Below are 12,838 nucleotides of genomic sequence, written 5' to 3'. Positions count from 1 at the left end.
AGGCAAGTGTGTGTGACACAATGAAACGGTTATGTAACCCAGGTGTGTGTGACACAATGAAACAGTTATGTAATCCAGGTGTGTGTGTGTTTTCCCCCTCCCATCTCTTTGTCCACAGCCCAAATCGAAGTTATACCGTGCAAAATCTGTGGAGACAAATCATCAGGAATCCACTATGGAGTCATCACGTGTGAGGGCTGCAAAGTGAGTTCTCCACACAGCTCTGTTGTTCCCTCTGTCTGACTCTATCCCCATCATTCTCCTGTCATTCCTGTTTCATATCTTCATTTCTATTCCAGCATCTGCGTTCTACTCTCTGTCAACTCTTTTCTATTCTATTATTTTCCAAAACATAGACTGACCGTTAACTGACTGTTGTGGTTGTCCTGTAGGGGTTCTTCAGACGAAGTCAGCAGAACAACGCTGCATACTCATGCCCTCGCCAGAGGAACTGTCTGATCGACAGGACCAACCGAAACCGCTGCCAGCACTGCCGTTTACAGAAGTGTCTTGCACTCGGAATGTCCAGAGATGGTGAGACTGCTTACACACAGACACACACAGACACACACACACACACACACACACACACACACACACTTACCTACTTAAGATTGTCACCTACTCCCGAGTGGTGCAGTGGTCTAAGGCAGTGCTAGCTGTGCCACTAGAGATTCTGGGTTCGAGTCCAGGCTCTGTCGCAGCCGGCCACGACCGGGAGACCCATGGGGCGGTGCACTATTGGCCCAGCGTCATCCGGGTTAGGGGAGGGTTTAGCCGGCAGGGATGTCTTTGTCCATCGCACTCTAGCGACTCCTGTTGCAGGCCGGGCGCAGTGCACACTGACACCGACGCCAGGTGTAGGGTGTTTCATCTGACACATTGGTGCGGCTGGCTTCCGGGTTAAGTGGGCATTGTGTCAAGAGCTTGGTTGGGGTGTGTTTCGGAGGACGCACGGCTCTCGACCTTCCTGAGTCCGTATGGGAGTTGCAGCGATGAGACAAGACTGTAACTACCAATTGGATACCAAATTAGGGCGAAAAAGGGGTAAAAAAAACAATGTTTTTTTTAAATAAAGTTTGTCACCAACACAATGTCTAAAGCCCAGGTGAAGCTGAGAGAAAATAAACACAATGTGACTAATAAACAACCTCTCCCTCTCCCTCTCCGTGCGTAGCGGTGAAGTTTGGCCGCATGTCCAAGAAGCAGCGTGACAGCCTGTACGCCGAGGTACAGAAGCACCAGCAGCGGATCCTGAATGAGCGGCAGCAGCAGACGTGTGAGGCAGAGGCCCTGGCGCGTGTCTACTCCTCCAGCCTGACCAACGGCCTCAGCACCCTCAACCACGAGATCGGAGGCACTTACGCCAACGGCCACGTCATCGAGCTCCCCAAGGGCCAGGTGAACGGTGGTGCCACGGGTGGCTACTACCATGGTATGGACTCCACCCAGCCCTCCCCGGACCAGTCAGGCCTGGACTTGGCGGGCATTAAGCACATCAAGCAGGAGCCGGTGTACGACCTGACCCCTGTGGCTAACCTGTTCAACTATAGCACCTACCAGGACAGTCAGCTGGCGCACAGCAATGTCAGCATGGGAGAGCTAGGTAACTAAGGGTTACGGTTAAGTTCATTCAAAGATATCAAATTTGGCCGTCAGTGCCCCCTCGAAAACATGCATGATGCCGTCTCTGAGTGAGTGTTGCATAGTGCAGGAAGATACCAGGCCTTAATTGATGATTTGAATAGGAGGGTGTCATGGTGAGGCTAAAGGAGTGTGAGTCAGTGTGATAAGCTGTGTGTGGGACAGGAGATCAAACAGGCTTAGGGAGAGAGGGAGGAAGAGAGAGAGAGAGAAAGAGAGGGAGGGAGGAAGAGAGAGATGGAGGGAGGAAGAGAGAGAGAGAGAAAGAAAGAGAGATAGAGGGAGGGAAGAAGAGAGAGAGAGAGAAAGAGAGGGAGGAAGAGAGAGAGAGAGAGAGGGAGGAAGAGAGAGAGAGAGAGAGGGAGGGAAGAAGAGAGAGAGAGAGAAAGAGAGGGAGGGAGGAAGAGAGAGAGAAAGAGAGCGAGAGAGAGCTGTCCATGCGTCATATTTAAGCTTAGCCCATCAATGCAAGAAACCCCCATTGAGAGTGTGGCCTGCCTTAATGTGTGGCCTGCCTTACAAAGGCTATAATGTCAATTTAGTGGAACACAGTTTTACTAGTGCATTCCATATTTGTCACACTTCTACTCGGGTGGAGGTTTACAATTACATTCCCTGATTCTTGTAAACATCGGTTCTGCTGTTTTCTATACCCCGTTTCAATTAGCGCCAACATTCAAACAAAAAAAATTAACATTTCTACAATACAGATTAAAATGATGCTACATAAAAAGTAACCTCGTCTCAAAGCCTGGTGGACAAGACCACATACAAAGTTGCGTGAGGACTGAAACTTTGGGAGGTTGAACACTAAACTTCACTAAACTTATGATCGGTTCATCAGTTTCACGCTCCCATAGACAATGAATGATAAGCTACCATTTTGCTCAAATTTGTGTGTGACTGTCTCTTCTCTGTCCTCTCCCTCCATAGATCGTATCGCCCAGAACATTATAAAGTCTCACCTGGAGACCTGTCAATACACAGCAGATGAGCTGCAGCAGCTGGCCTGGCAAACACACTCCTACGATGACATCAAGATGTACCAGAGCAAAGTGAGTGTGTGACCAGTGTGTGTCTGTGTGTTCCTTGTGACCAGTGTGTGTTCGTGTGTGTCTGTGTGTTCCTTGTGACCAGCTGACTTGCACTGCTCACTTAGCGACAACCTCTGAGCACCCCCCCCCCCAACTCCATTGTCATCCAATGCCACTTTCCTCCCCTATACACCCCCTCCAACTCCATCGTCATCGAATGTCTCTTTCCTCCCCTATACACCCCCCAACTCCATCGTCACTATTTAAATGTCTCTTTCCTCCCCTATATTCACTATTTAAATGTCTCTTTCCTCTCCTATATTCACTATTTAAATGTCTCTTTCCTCCTCTATATTCACTATTTAAATGTCTCTTTCCTCTCCTATATTCACTATTTAAATGTCTCTTTCCTCCCCTATATTCACTATTTAAATGTCTCTTTCCTCTCCTATATTCACTATTTAAATGTCTCTTTCCTCCCCTATATTCACTATTTAAATGTCTCTTTCCTCTCCTATATTCACTATTTAAATGTCTCTTTCCTCTCCTATATTCACTATTTAAATGTCTCTTTCCTCTCCTATATTCACTATTTAAATGTCCTTTTCCTCTCCTATATTCACTATTTAAATGTCTCTTTCCTCCCCTATTATCACAATTTAAATCTCTTTTTTTTTAGTATCTCACCTCCCACTTTTTCTCTTTTCTTTCTCAAGTTCTTTCTCTGCTCGTTTCTCCTTCTTCTGTTTCTCTCTCTTGCTCCTCCTCTCTGCCTGTGTGTGTGTGTCTATGTAACAGAGCAGTAGTTCCTTTACCACTGTGACCTCTCTCATTCCTCTGTGTCTAATGGATTATGGGTCATTACAGAAGAACCCTTTGAAATATTATCCATGGAGATTCATCCTACAGCTAGAAACTATAGAACACAAAGACAACTTGCTGATATTGTACTTTGGATATTCCGAGTAGTGATGGAGCTGACTATTTTACAAGTATTCATTTGATACAAATTCCTGTCTTTGTAGTGTACTTCATTGAACAGCACAAAGGGGTGACCCAAATACAACTCTTCTGCATGTCTTGTTGTGTGCACAGTCCTGTGGCATAAACATGTGGGTGAAATACTGTTTGTATTTGCACAAGTGCTATAGTAGTGTTTCAAAGTTGTGTTCATGATATGTACACAGCTGTCATAACACACGTGTTGATTTGTCTGTGGATATGTCCCTACCTCCTTACTTCATTTGCACACACTGTATACATATTTTTCTATTGTGTTATTGACTGTATGTTTGTTTATCCCATGTGTAACTCTGTGTTGTTGTTTTTGTCGCACTTTCTTTGCTTTATCTTGGCCAGGTCGCAGTTTTAAATGAGAACTTGTTCTCAACTGGCCTACCTGGTTAAATAAAGGTGTTCTCAACTAGCCTACCTGGTTAAATAAAGGTGTTCTCAACTGGCCTACCTGGTTAAATAAAGGTGAAATAAAAATAAAAACATACCAAAGTGTGTGTTTCTTTGCAGACGCGAGATGTGCTGTGGCAGCAGTGTGCCATCCAGATCACCCATTCCATCCAGTATGTGGTGGAGTTTGCCAAGCGCATCTCAGGCTTCATGGAGCTTTGCCAGAACGACCAGATCCTCCTGCTCAAGTCAGGTGACCTCACCCTGCTTGCCCATTGGAAACAAGTCTCCTGGTTGAAACAGCGTTGTTTCCACCTCCTTTCAACAAAAACATACAACAAATGGTGACAAGACAATATTGTATCAATGTGGGAAAAGGTATTAGATTTGCAAAAAGACTAACATCTTTCTTTGTCTCTCTCTAGGTTGTCTGGAGGTGGTCCTGGTTAGAATGTGTCGGGCGTTTAACCCACTCAACAACACAGTACTGTTTGAGGGGAAGTACGGGGGCATGCAGATGTTCAAAGCACTAGGTAAGGCACTGCTGCTAGTGATACTGTACCGCCTCCATCTACGGCCATCTAAGTAGCATGATGTACTACTGTACTCATAATGCTCTGGACAAGATATTGGGTAGTCTCTGACCTGACCCTGAACTCTGATTTGTTACATATTACATTCATAGAAGTAACAGAATTGCATACATAACTGTAGTAGGATGGGAAAACACTTCAGTGAATAGTTTGTATGAGTGTTTCTCTGTTCACTGTATTCTTATTTTTCACGAGACTACAGTATAATTATGAGACTACAGTATAACCATGAGACTACAGCATAACTATGAGACTACAGCATAACTATGAGACTACAGTATAACTATAGGACTACAACATATAGTGGGGCAAAAAAGTATTTAGTCAGCCACCAATTGTGCAAGTTCTCCCACTTAAAAAGATGAGAGAGGCCTGCAATGTTCATCATAGGTACACTTCAACTATGACAGACAAAATTAGAATAAAAATTCCAGAAAATCACATTGTAGGATTTTTAATTAATCTATTTGCAGATTATGGTGGAAAATAAGTATTTGGTCAATAACAAAAGTTTATCTCAATACTTTGTCATTGCCAAAAAGGGTATATAACAGAGGTCAAACGTTTTCTGTAAGTCTTCACAAGGTTTTCACACACTGTTGCTGGTATTTGGGCCCATTCCTCCATGCAGATCTCTTCTAGAGCAGTGATGTTTTGGGGCTGTTGCTGGGCAAAACGGACTTTCAACTCCCTCCAAAGATTTTCTATGGGGTTGAGATCTGGAGACTGGCTAGGCCACTCCAGGACCTTGAAATGCTTCTTACGAAGCCACTCCTTCATTGCCCGGGCGGTGTGTTTGGGATCATTGTCATGCTGAAAGACCCAGCTTCCTTTCATCTTCAATGCCCTTGCTGATGGAAGGAGGTTTTCACTCAAAATCTCACGATACAGGCCCCATTCATTCTTTCCTTTACACGGCTCAGTCTTCCTGGTCCCTTTGCAGAAAAACAGCCCCAAAGCATGATGTTTCCACCCCATGCTTCACAGTAGGTATGGTGTTCTTTGGATGCAACTCAGCATTCTTTGTCCTCCAAACACGACGAGTTGAGTTTTTACCAAAAAGTTATATTTTGGTTTCATCTGACCATATGACATTCTCCCAATCTTCTTCTGGATCATCCAAATGCTCTCTAGCAAACTGCAGACGGGCCTGGACATGTACTGGCTTAAGCAGGGGGACACGTCTGGCACGTCTGAGTCCCTGGCGGCGTAGTGTGTTACTGATGGTAGGCTTTGTTACTTTGGTCCCAGCTCTCTGCAGGTCTTTCACTAGGTCCCCCCGTGTGGTTCTGGGATTTTTGCTCACTTGTGATCATTTTGACCCCACGGGTGAGATCTTGCGTGGAGCCCCAGATCGAGGGAAATTATCAGTGGTCTTGTATGTCTTCCATTTCCTAATAATTGCTCCCACAGTTGATTTCTTCAAACCAAGCTGCTTACCTATTGCAGATTCAGTCTTCTCAGCCTGGTGCAGGTCTACAATTTTGTTTCTGGTGTCTTTTGACAGCTCTTGCTTGTTTGTAGGTGACCAAATACTTATTTTCCACCATAATTTGCAAATAAAAAATCCTACAATGTGATTTTCTGGATTTTTTTTTTTCTCATTTTGTCTGTCATAGTTGAAGTGTACCTATGATGAAAATTACAGGCCTCTCATCTTTTTAAGTGGGAGAACTTGCACAATTGGTGACTGACTAAATACTTTTTGCCCCACTGTAACTATGAGACTACAGTATAACTATGAGACTACAACATAACTATGATACTACAGCATAACTATGAGACTACAGCATAACTATGAGACTACAGTATAACTATGAGACTACAGTATAACTATGAGACTACAGCATAACTATGAGACTACAGCATAACTATGAGACTACAACATAACTATGATACTACAGCATAACTATGAGACTACAGCATAACTATGAGACTACAGCATGTTATTCTATATTGACCGCCTCGTTATTAACTCTCACAGGTTGTGACGACTTGGTCAGCGCTGTGTTTGACTTTGCCAAGAGTCTGTGCTCTCTGCAGCTCACTGAGGAGGAGATCGCTCTGTTCTCTGCAGCAGTGCTCATCTCCACAGGTTAGTACAGACTACTCACAGCCAGTTACCTTCTGCTGCCACCTACAGGCAGACCTTACTGAGGCACTGCCTGGATGGAGAATGCTGCTGTCAACACAGTGATTGACATGTGCTGCATTCGTGAAGCTGTCTTTATTATAAGTAAGACAGACACAGTGACTGACGTGATGTTGGTGTGTGTTCCTCTGTCAGACCGTCCATGGCTGATGGAACCCAGGAAGGTGCAAAAGCTCCAGGAGAAGATCTACTTTGCGCTGCAGCACATCATGCAGAAGAACCACATGGACGAGGACGCGCTGGCTAAGGTAGGGCGCATCACCGCGGCGCATCACCGCACCTCATACAGTACAGCAGTTGTGGGGCTTCACACTGGCATCAAAGGGGTTCACACCTAGACACTGTTCGATGGCAGTGTGTTTCAAACAACCCTTTTCACTTTAGCTGCAGTTTTCATGTACAGACTGAGACTTTAGTTAGGTTATGATCTGGATTTCTTGACCCATCACCCTTGACCTCTGACCCCTCTGTGTCCTCTGTAGCTGATTGGTCGGATACCCATGCTGTCGGCCGTGTGTACTCTCCACACCGAGGAGCTGCAGGCCTTCCAGCAGCTTCACCCTGAGACGGTGAATGTGCTCTTCCCCCCGCTCTACAAGGAGCTGTTCAATCCCGACCCCAATGCAGCGATCACCATGCCCAAGTGACTTCCTATGGTCCAACCCCAGAGAGTGGACCACAACGTGACCGCGGACGCATCATTAACGCAACGGCAAAGCAGCCCGGACCCCAGGCCCGAACCATCCAGACACTTACAGCCGCAAACACTAGGAATGTCCAGCACTTATCCAACCCTATTCACCGATACAGTCTAAAGAATGTATATAACGCACCCATGACCACGGGGCTCTTCAGAACTGACCAGAAATGTACAGACTTTAACTAGCTAATTTAAGCTGTCTTTTAACTGGGTAAGTTCATTTGTTTATTTTAGTTGTTTTTTTTTTACATGAAATTGTGATATTGAAGATGGGGGAGGGATTTGTGTGATTCAGAAAAGGTATTGTAGATATTATGTAGTGAAGAACGGATTCCAGTATTACATCTTCTGTTAATATTTTAGTCTTCATTTAAAACTGTAGCAGCCCTATGTGGCTGATATCTTGTCTGTTTTGTTATTTAATATTTTCATGTGTACAGAATTTGTAAAGTTAAAAAGAGACTTGTTAAAGAATATTGGGGTAAACCTGGGAGGTAATTTTGGTATGTCGAGAAAGCCTTGTCTGGGCTCTGTTGATACGTGAAGAGGGTATTGCATCTTTCAGTTCGGAACTATCAAACTGTAAAAGAAGGATTTAAACAATTATGGCTACTTTTCAAGGTGAAGATATGTATATAAATATTATATTTTGCGTGAAAAAAAAGATTTTGTCAGACTGCCATCCTGTCAATAATTATTTGTCGCTGCAATAACTCTGTCCATCGAAGTTGGACTGCTATTGAACAATCAGATCAAATGACAGATTATTAGGAGTACCTCTCCCCCCCAGTCCCCCTAAACCCACCACCACCTCTTACCACACCACCCACCCCCACCTCTTACCACACCACCCACCACCTCTTACCACACCACCCACCCACCACCTCTTACCACACTACCCACCTCTTACCACACTACCCACCTCTTACCACACTACCACCACCACCTCTTACCACACTACCACCACCATCTCTTACCACACTACCACCACCACCTCTTACCACACTACTACCACCACCTCTTACCACACTACCACCACCACCTCTTACCACACCACCCACCCCCACCTCTTACCACACTACCACCCCCACCTCTTACCACACTACCACCCCCACCTCTTACCACACTACCACCCCCACCTCTTACCACACTACCACCACCACCTCTTACCACACTACCACCACCACCTCTTACCACACCACCCACCAACACCTCTTACCACACCACCCACCTCTTACCACACTACCCACCTCTTACCACACTACCACCACCACCTCTTACCACACTACCACCACCATCTCTTACCACACTACCACCACCACCTCTTACCACACTACTACCACCACCTCTTACCACACTACCACCACCACCTCTTACCACACCACCCACCCCCACCTCTTACCACACTACCACCACCACCTCTTACCACACTACCACCACCACCTCTTACCACACTACCACCCCCACCTCTTACCACACTACCACCCCCACCTCTTACCACACTACCACCACCACCTCTTACCACACTACCACCACCACCTCTTACCACACCACCCACCAACACCTCTTACCACACCACCCACCAACACCTCTTACCACACCACCCACCACCACCTCTTACCACACCACCCACCACCACCTCTTACCACACTACCACCACCACCTCTTACCACACTACCACCACCACCTCTTACCACACTACCACCCCCACCTCTTACCACACTACTACCACCACCTCTTACCACACCACCCACCAACACCTCTTACCACACCACCCACCAACACCTCTTACCATACCACCCACCCCCACCTCTTACCACACCGCCTACCCTGGCCAAACCCTAACCCGGACGATGCTGGGCCAATTGTGCGCCGCCCTATAGGACTCCCAATCACGGCTGGTTGTGATAAAGCCTGGAATCGAACCAAATCAAATTGTATTTGTCACAGGCGCCGAATACAACAGGTACCCCCCAACCTTACAACGAAATGCTTACTTACAAGCCCTTAACCAACAATGCAGTTTTAAGAAAATAACCAAAAAATGTCATTAAGAAAAAAGTAAGAGATAAGAAAAACAAATAATTAAAGACCAGCAGAGAATAACAATAGCGGGGCTATATACAGGGGGTACCGGTACAGAGTCAATGTGGAGGCTATATACAGGGGGTACCGGTACAGAGTCAATGTGGAGGCTATATACAGGGGGTAAGGGTACAGAGTCAATGTGGAGACTATATACAGGGGGTACCGGTACAGAGTCAATGTGGAGGCTATATACAGGGGGTACCGGTACAGAGTCAATGTGGAGGCTATATACAGGGGGTACCGGTACAGAGTCAATGTGGAGGCTATATACAGGGGGTACCGGTACAGAGTCAATGTGGAGGCTATATACAGGGGGTAAGGGTACAGAGTCAATGTGGAGGCTATATACAGGGGGTACCGGTACAGAGTCAATGTGGAGGCTATATACAGGGGGTAAGGGTACAGAGTCAATATGGAGACTATATACAGGGGGTACCGGTACAGAGTCAATGTGGAGGCTATATACAGGGGGTACCGGTACAGAGTCAATGTGGAGGCTATATACAGGGGGTAAGGGTACAGAGTCAATGTGGAGGCTATATACAGGGGGTACCGGTACAGAGTCAATGTGGAGGCTATATACAGGGGGTACCGGTACAGAGTCAATGTGGAGGCTATATACAGGGGGTACCGGTACAGAGTCAATGTGGAGGCTATATACAGGGGGTACCGGTACAGAGTCAATGTGGAGGCTATATACAGGGGGTAAGGGTACAGAGTCAATGTGGAGGCTATATACAGGGGGTACCGGTACAGAGTCAATGTGGAGGCTATATACAGGGGGTACCGGTACAGAGTCAATGTGGAGGCTATATACAGGGGGTACCGGTACAGAGTCAATGTGGAGGCTATATACAGGGGGTAAGGGTACAGAGTCAATGTGGAGGCTATATACAGGGGGTACCGGTACAGAGTCAATGTGGAGGCTATATACAGGGGGTACTGGTACAGAGTCAATGTGGAGGCTATATACAGGGGGTACCGGTACAGAGTCAATGTGTCAATGTGGAGGCTATATACAGGGGGTACCGGTACAGAATCAGTGTGGAGGCTATATACAGGGGGTACCGGTACAGAGTCAATGTGGAGGCTATATACAGGGGGTACCGGTACAGAGTCAATGTGGAGGCTATATACAGGGGGTACCGGTACAGAGTCAATGTGGAGGCTATATACAGGGGGTACCGGTACAGAGTCAATGTGGAGGCTATATACAGGGGGTAAGGGTACAGAGTCAATGTGGAGGCTATATACAGGGGGTACCGGTACAGAGTCAATGTGGAGGCTATATACAGGGGGTACTGGTACAGAGTCAATGTGGAGGCTATATACAGGGGGTACCGGTACAGAGTCAATGTGTCAATGTGGAGGCTATATACAGGGGGTACCGGTACAGAATCAATGTGGAGGCTATATACAGGGGGTACCGGTACAGAGTCAATGTGGAGGCTATATACAGGGGGTACCGGTACAGAGTCAATGTGTCAATGCGGAGGCTATATACAGGGGGTACCGGTACAGAGTCAATGTGGAGGCTATATACAGGGGTACCGGTATAGAGTCAATGTGGAGGCTATATACAGGGGGTACCGGTAGAGTCAATGTGGAGGCTATATACAGGGGGTACCGGTACAGAGTCAATGTGGAGGCTATATACAGGGGGTACCGGTACAGAGTCAATGTGTGGGGGCACCGGTGTCGAGGTAATTGAGATAATTATGTACATGCAGGTAGGGTTGTTAAAGTGGCTATTCATAGGTAATAAATAGTCTGGGTAGCCATTTGATTAGCTGTTCATGAGTCTTATGGCTTGGGGGTAGAAGCTGTTTAGAAGCCGCTTGGCCCTAGACTTGGCGCTCTGATACCACTTGCCGTGCGGAAGCAGAGAGAGCAATCTATGACTAGGGTGGCTGGAGTTTTTGACCATTTTTAGGGCCTTCCTCTGACACTGCCTGGTATAGAGGTCCTGGATGGCAGGAAGCTTGGCCCCGGTGATGTACTGGGCCGTACGCACTACCCTCTGTAGTGCCTTGCGGACGGAGGCCGAGCAGTTGCCATACCAGGCAGTGATGCAACCCGTCAGGATGCTCTCGATGGTGCAGCTGTAAAATCTTTTGAGGATTGTAGGGTCTGTAAGGCACTGAGATGCAGTGCCTTAGACCGCTGCGCCACTCTACTGACATAATTCAGACGTTTCATCTTTCAGATTAAAATTGACACTTGAAACCTATTCCACATTACAGAGTTATCTCTGGGACTGTAGCTCTTGCATTGCTTATTATAGAACACTTTTCCAGATCCTAAAAAAACAGGGTAATATATATTTTTCACTGAAAAATTTGCAACTTGAAGTTGCAATACATTGAACAATCTTAATACTAAACTATGATAGACAATCACATCCATTTAAATGTTAATATTGAAGATCTTCAAGGATTCCCTTACACGTTATAATGGACACGTTTCCATGTTTCGCACTGTGGCCAAATCCCTTTAGTGGAGATTAGATGCTAGCCAGTGCCAGAACAACATAACCTGTAACATTTTCCTTGACTTCCTTTTATATTTTTCCCAAACCCTTCCCATATGCTGTGAACACTATCATCCTCCATATACACAGAGGATGTATGATTCTCCTAGTCATAGTGCCCCCCCCCATACCATACCCTGCCCACCCCTCCACCAAAAAAGGAGGGTGAAGTTAGAGGTCAGTGGCTTGTTAAAGACAATCACTCGTGTCTCGATGCACTACACAGCATCTCTCTCAGGGAGCAACTCTTTTTCTATCTTTGCATAAAAAGAGTTTGAATATTTTTGAAAATGTAAGCGTTTTTGGGATATATAAATACGCTGGTGGCTCCCAGCGAAGGAAGCTACCCAGACAAGGCTTTGGGGGGGATGTGTGTGTGTGTCTGCGTGTGAATGGATCTGTGTGTGGGGATAAATTCACTGTCCGGATGCATTTTGAGTCCATATAATGGGGAGAGCCTATTCTACAAAAGTCCCAGAAAATCATGTTCCTGCAATCATAAACCCACCCCGGTTCAAGATGTACTGGTTGTTTTACAATGAAGGAAGATCATAACTAAGCTGGCGTCCACCCATTCCATGCCTTTAGGACAGTGAATTCAACCCAACTCCGTTTTATTTTCCCCTGCAGGACTGTGAATCAGGGGTTTAGGGTGGGGTTGGTAATCTGAGTGGCAAATAAACACTGTAAGGT

The 12,838-nt window shown here is 46.1% G+C and overlaps 1 protein-coding gene across 2 annotated transcripts in view; it reads left to right on the top strand.

Annotated features, from left to right (window-relative positions):
* The window catches only part of LOC109871534 (nuclear receptor ROR-beta-like), a 30,995-nt gene extending 22,601 nt beyond the window's left edge, over window positions 1-8,394 (top strand). For both annotated transcript variants that reach the window (XM_020462425.2, XM_031818487.1), the window contains exons 2-10: window positions 119-204; window positions 393-534; window positions 1,178-1,606; window positions 2,578-2,699; window positions 4,203-4,335; window positions 4,508-4,615; window positions 6,660-6,770; window positions 6,963-7,075; window positions 7,310-8,394. In XM_020462425.2, the coding sequence (XP_020318014.1) occupies window positions 119-204; window positions 393-534; window positions 1,178-1,606; window positions 2,578-2,699; window positions 4,203-4,335; window positions 4,508-4,615; window positions 6,660-6,770; window positions 6,963-7,075; window positions 7,310-7,474 (1,409 nt within the window). In that variant the 3' untranslated portion in view covers window positions 7,475-8,394. The remainder of the gene's footprint in view (window positions 1-118; window positions 205-392; window positions 535-1,177; window positions 1,607-2,577; window positions 2,700-4,202; window positions 4,336-4,507; window positions 4,616-6,659; window positions 6,771-6,962; window positions 7,076-7,309) is intronic.
* Window positions 8,395-12,838: the final 4,444 nt, after the last annotated feature.

Source organism: Oncorhynchus kisutch, linkage group LG3, assembly GCF_002021735.2.
Source record: "Oncorhynchus kisutch isolate 150728-3 linkage group LG3, Okis_V2, whole genome shotgun sequence".
Lineage (NCBI taxonomy): Eukaryota > Metazoa > Chordata > Actinopteri > Salmoniformes > Salmonidae > Oncorhynchus > Oncorhynchus kisutch.
Note: the sequence above shows the minus strand (reverse complement) of the source record. Positions and strands in the feature narration are given on the sequence as shown.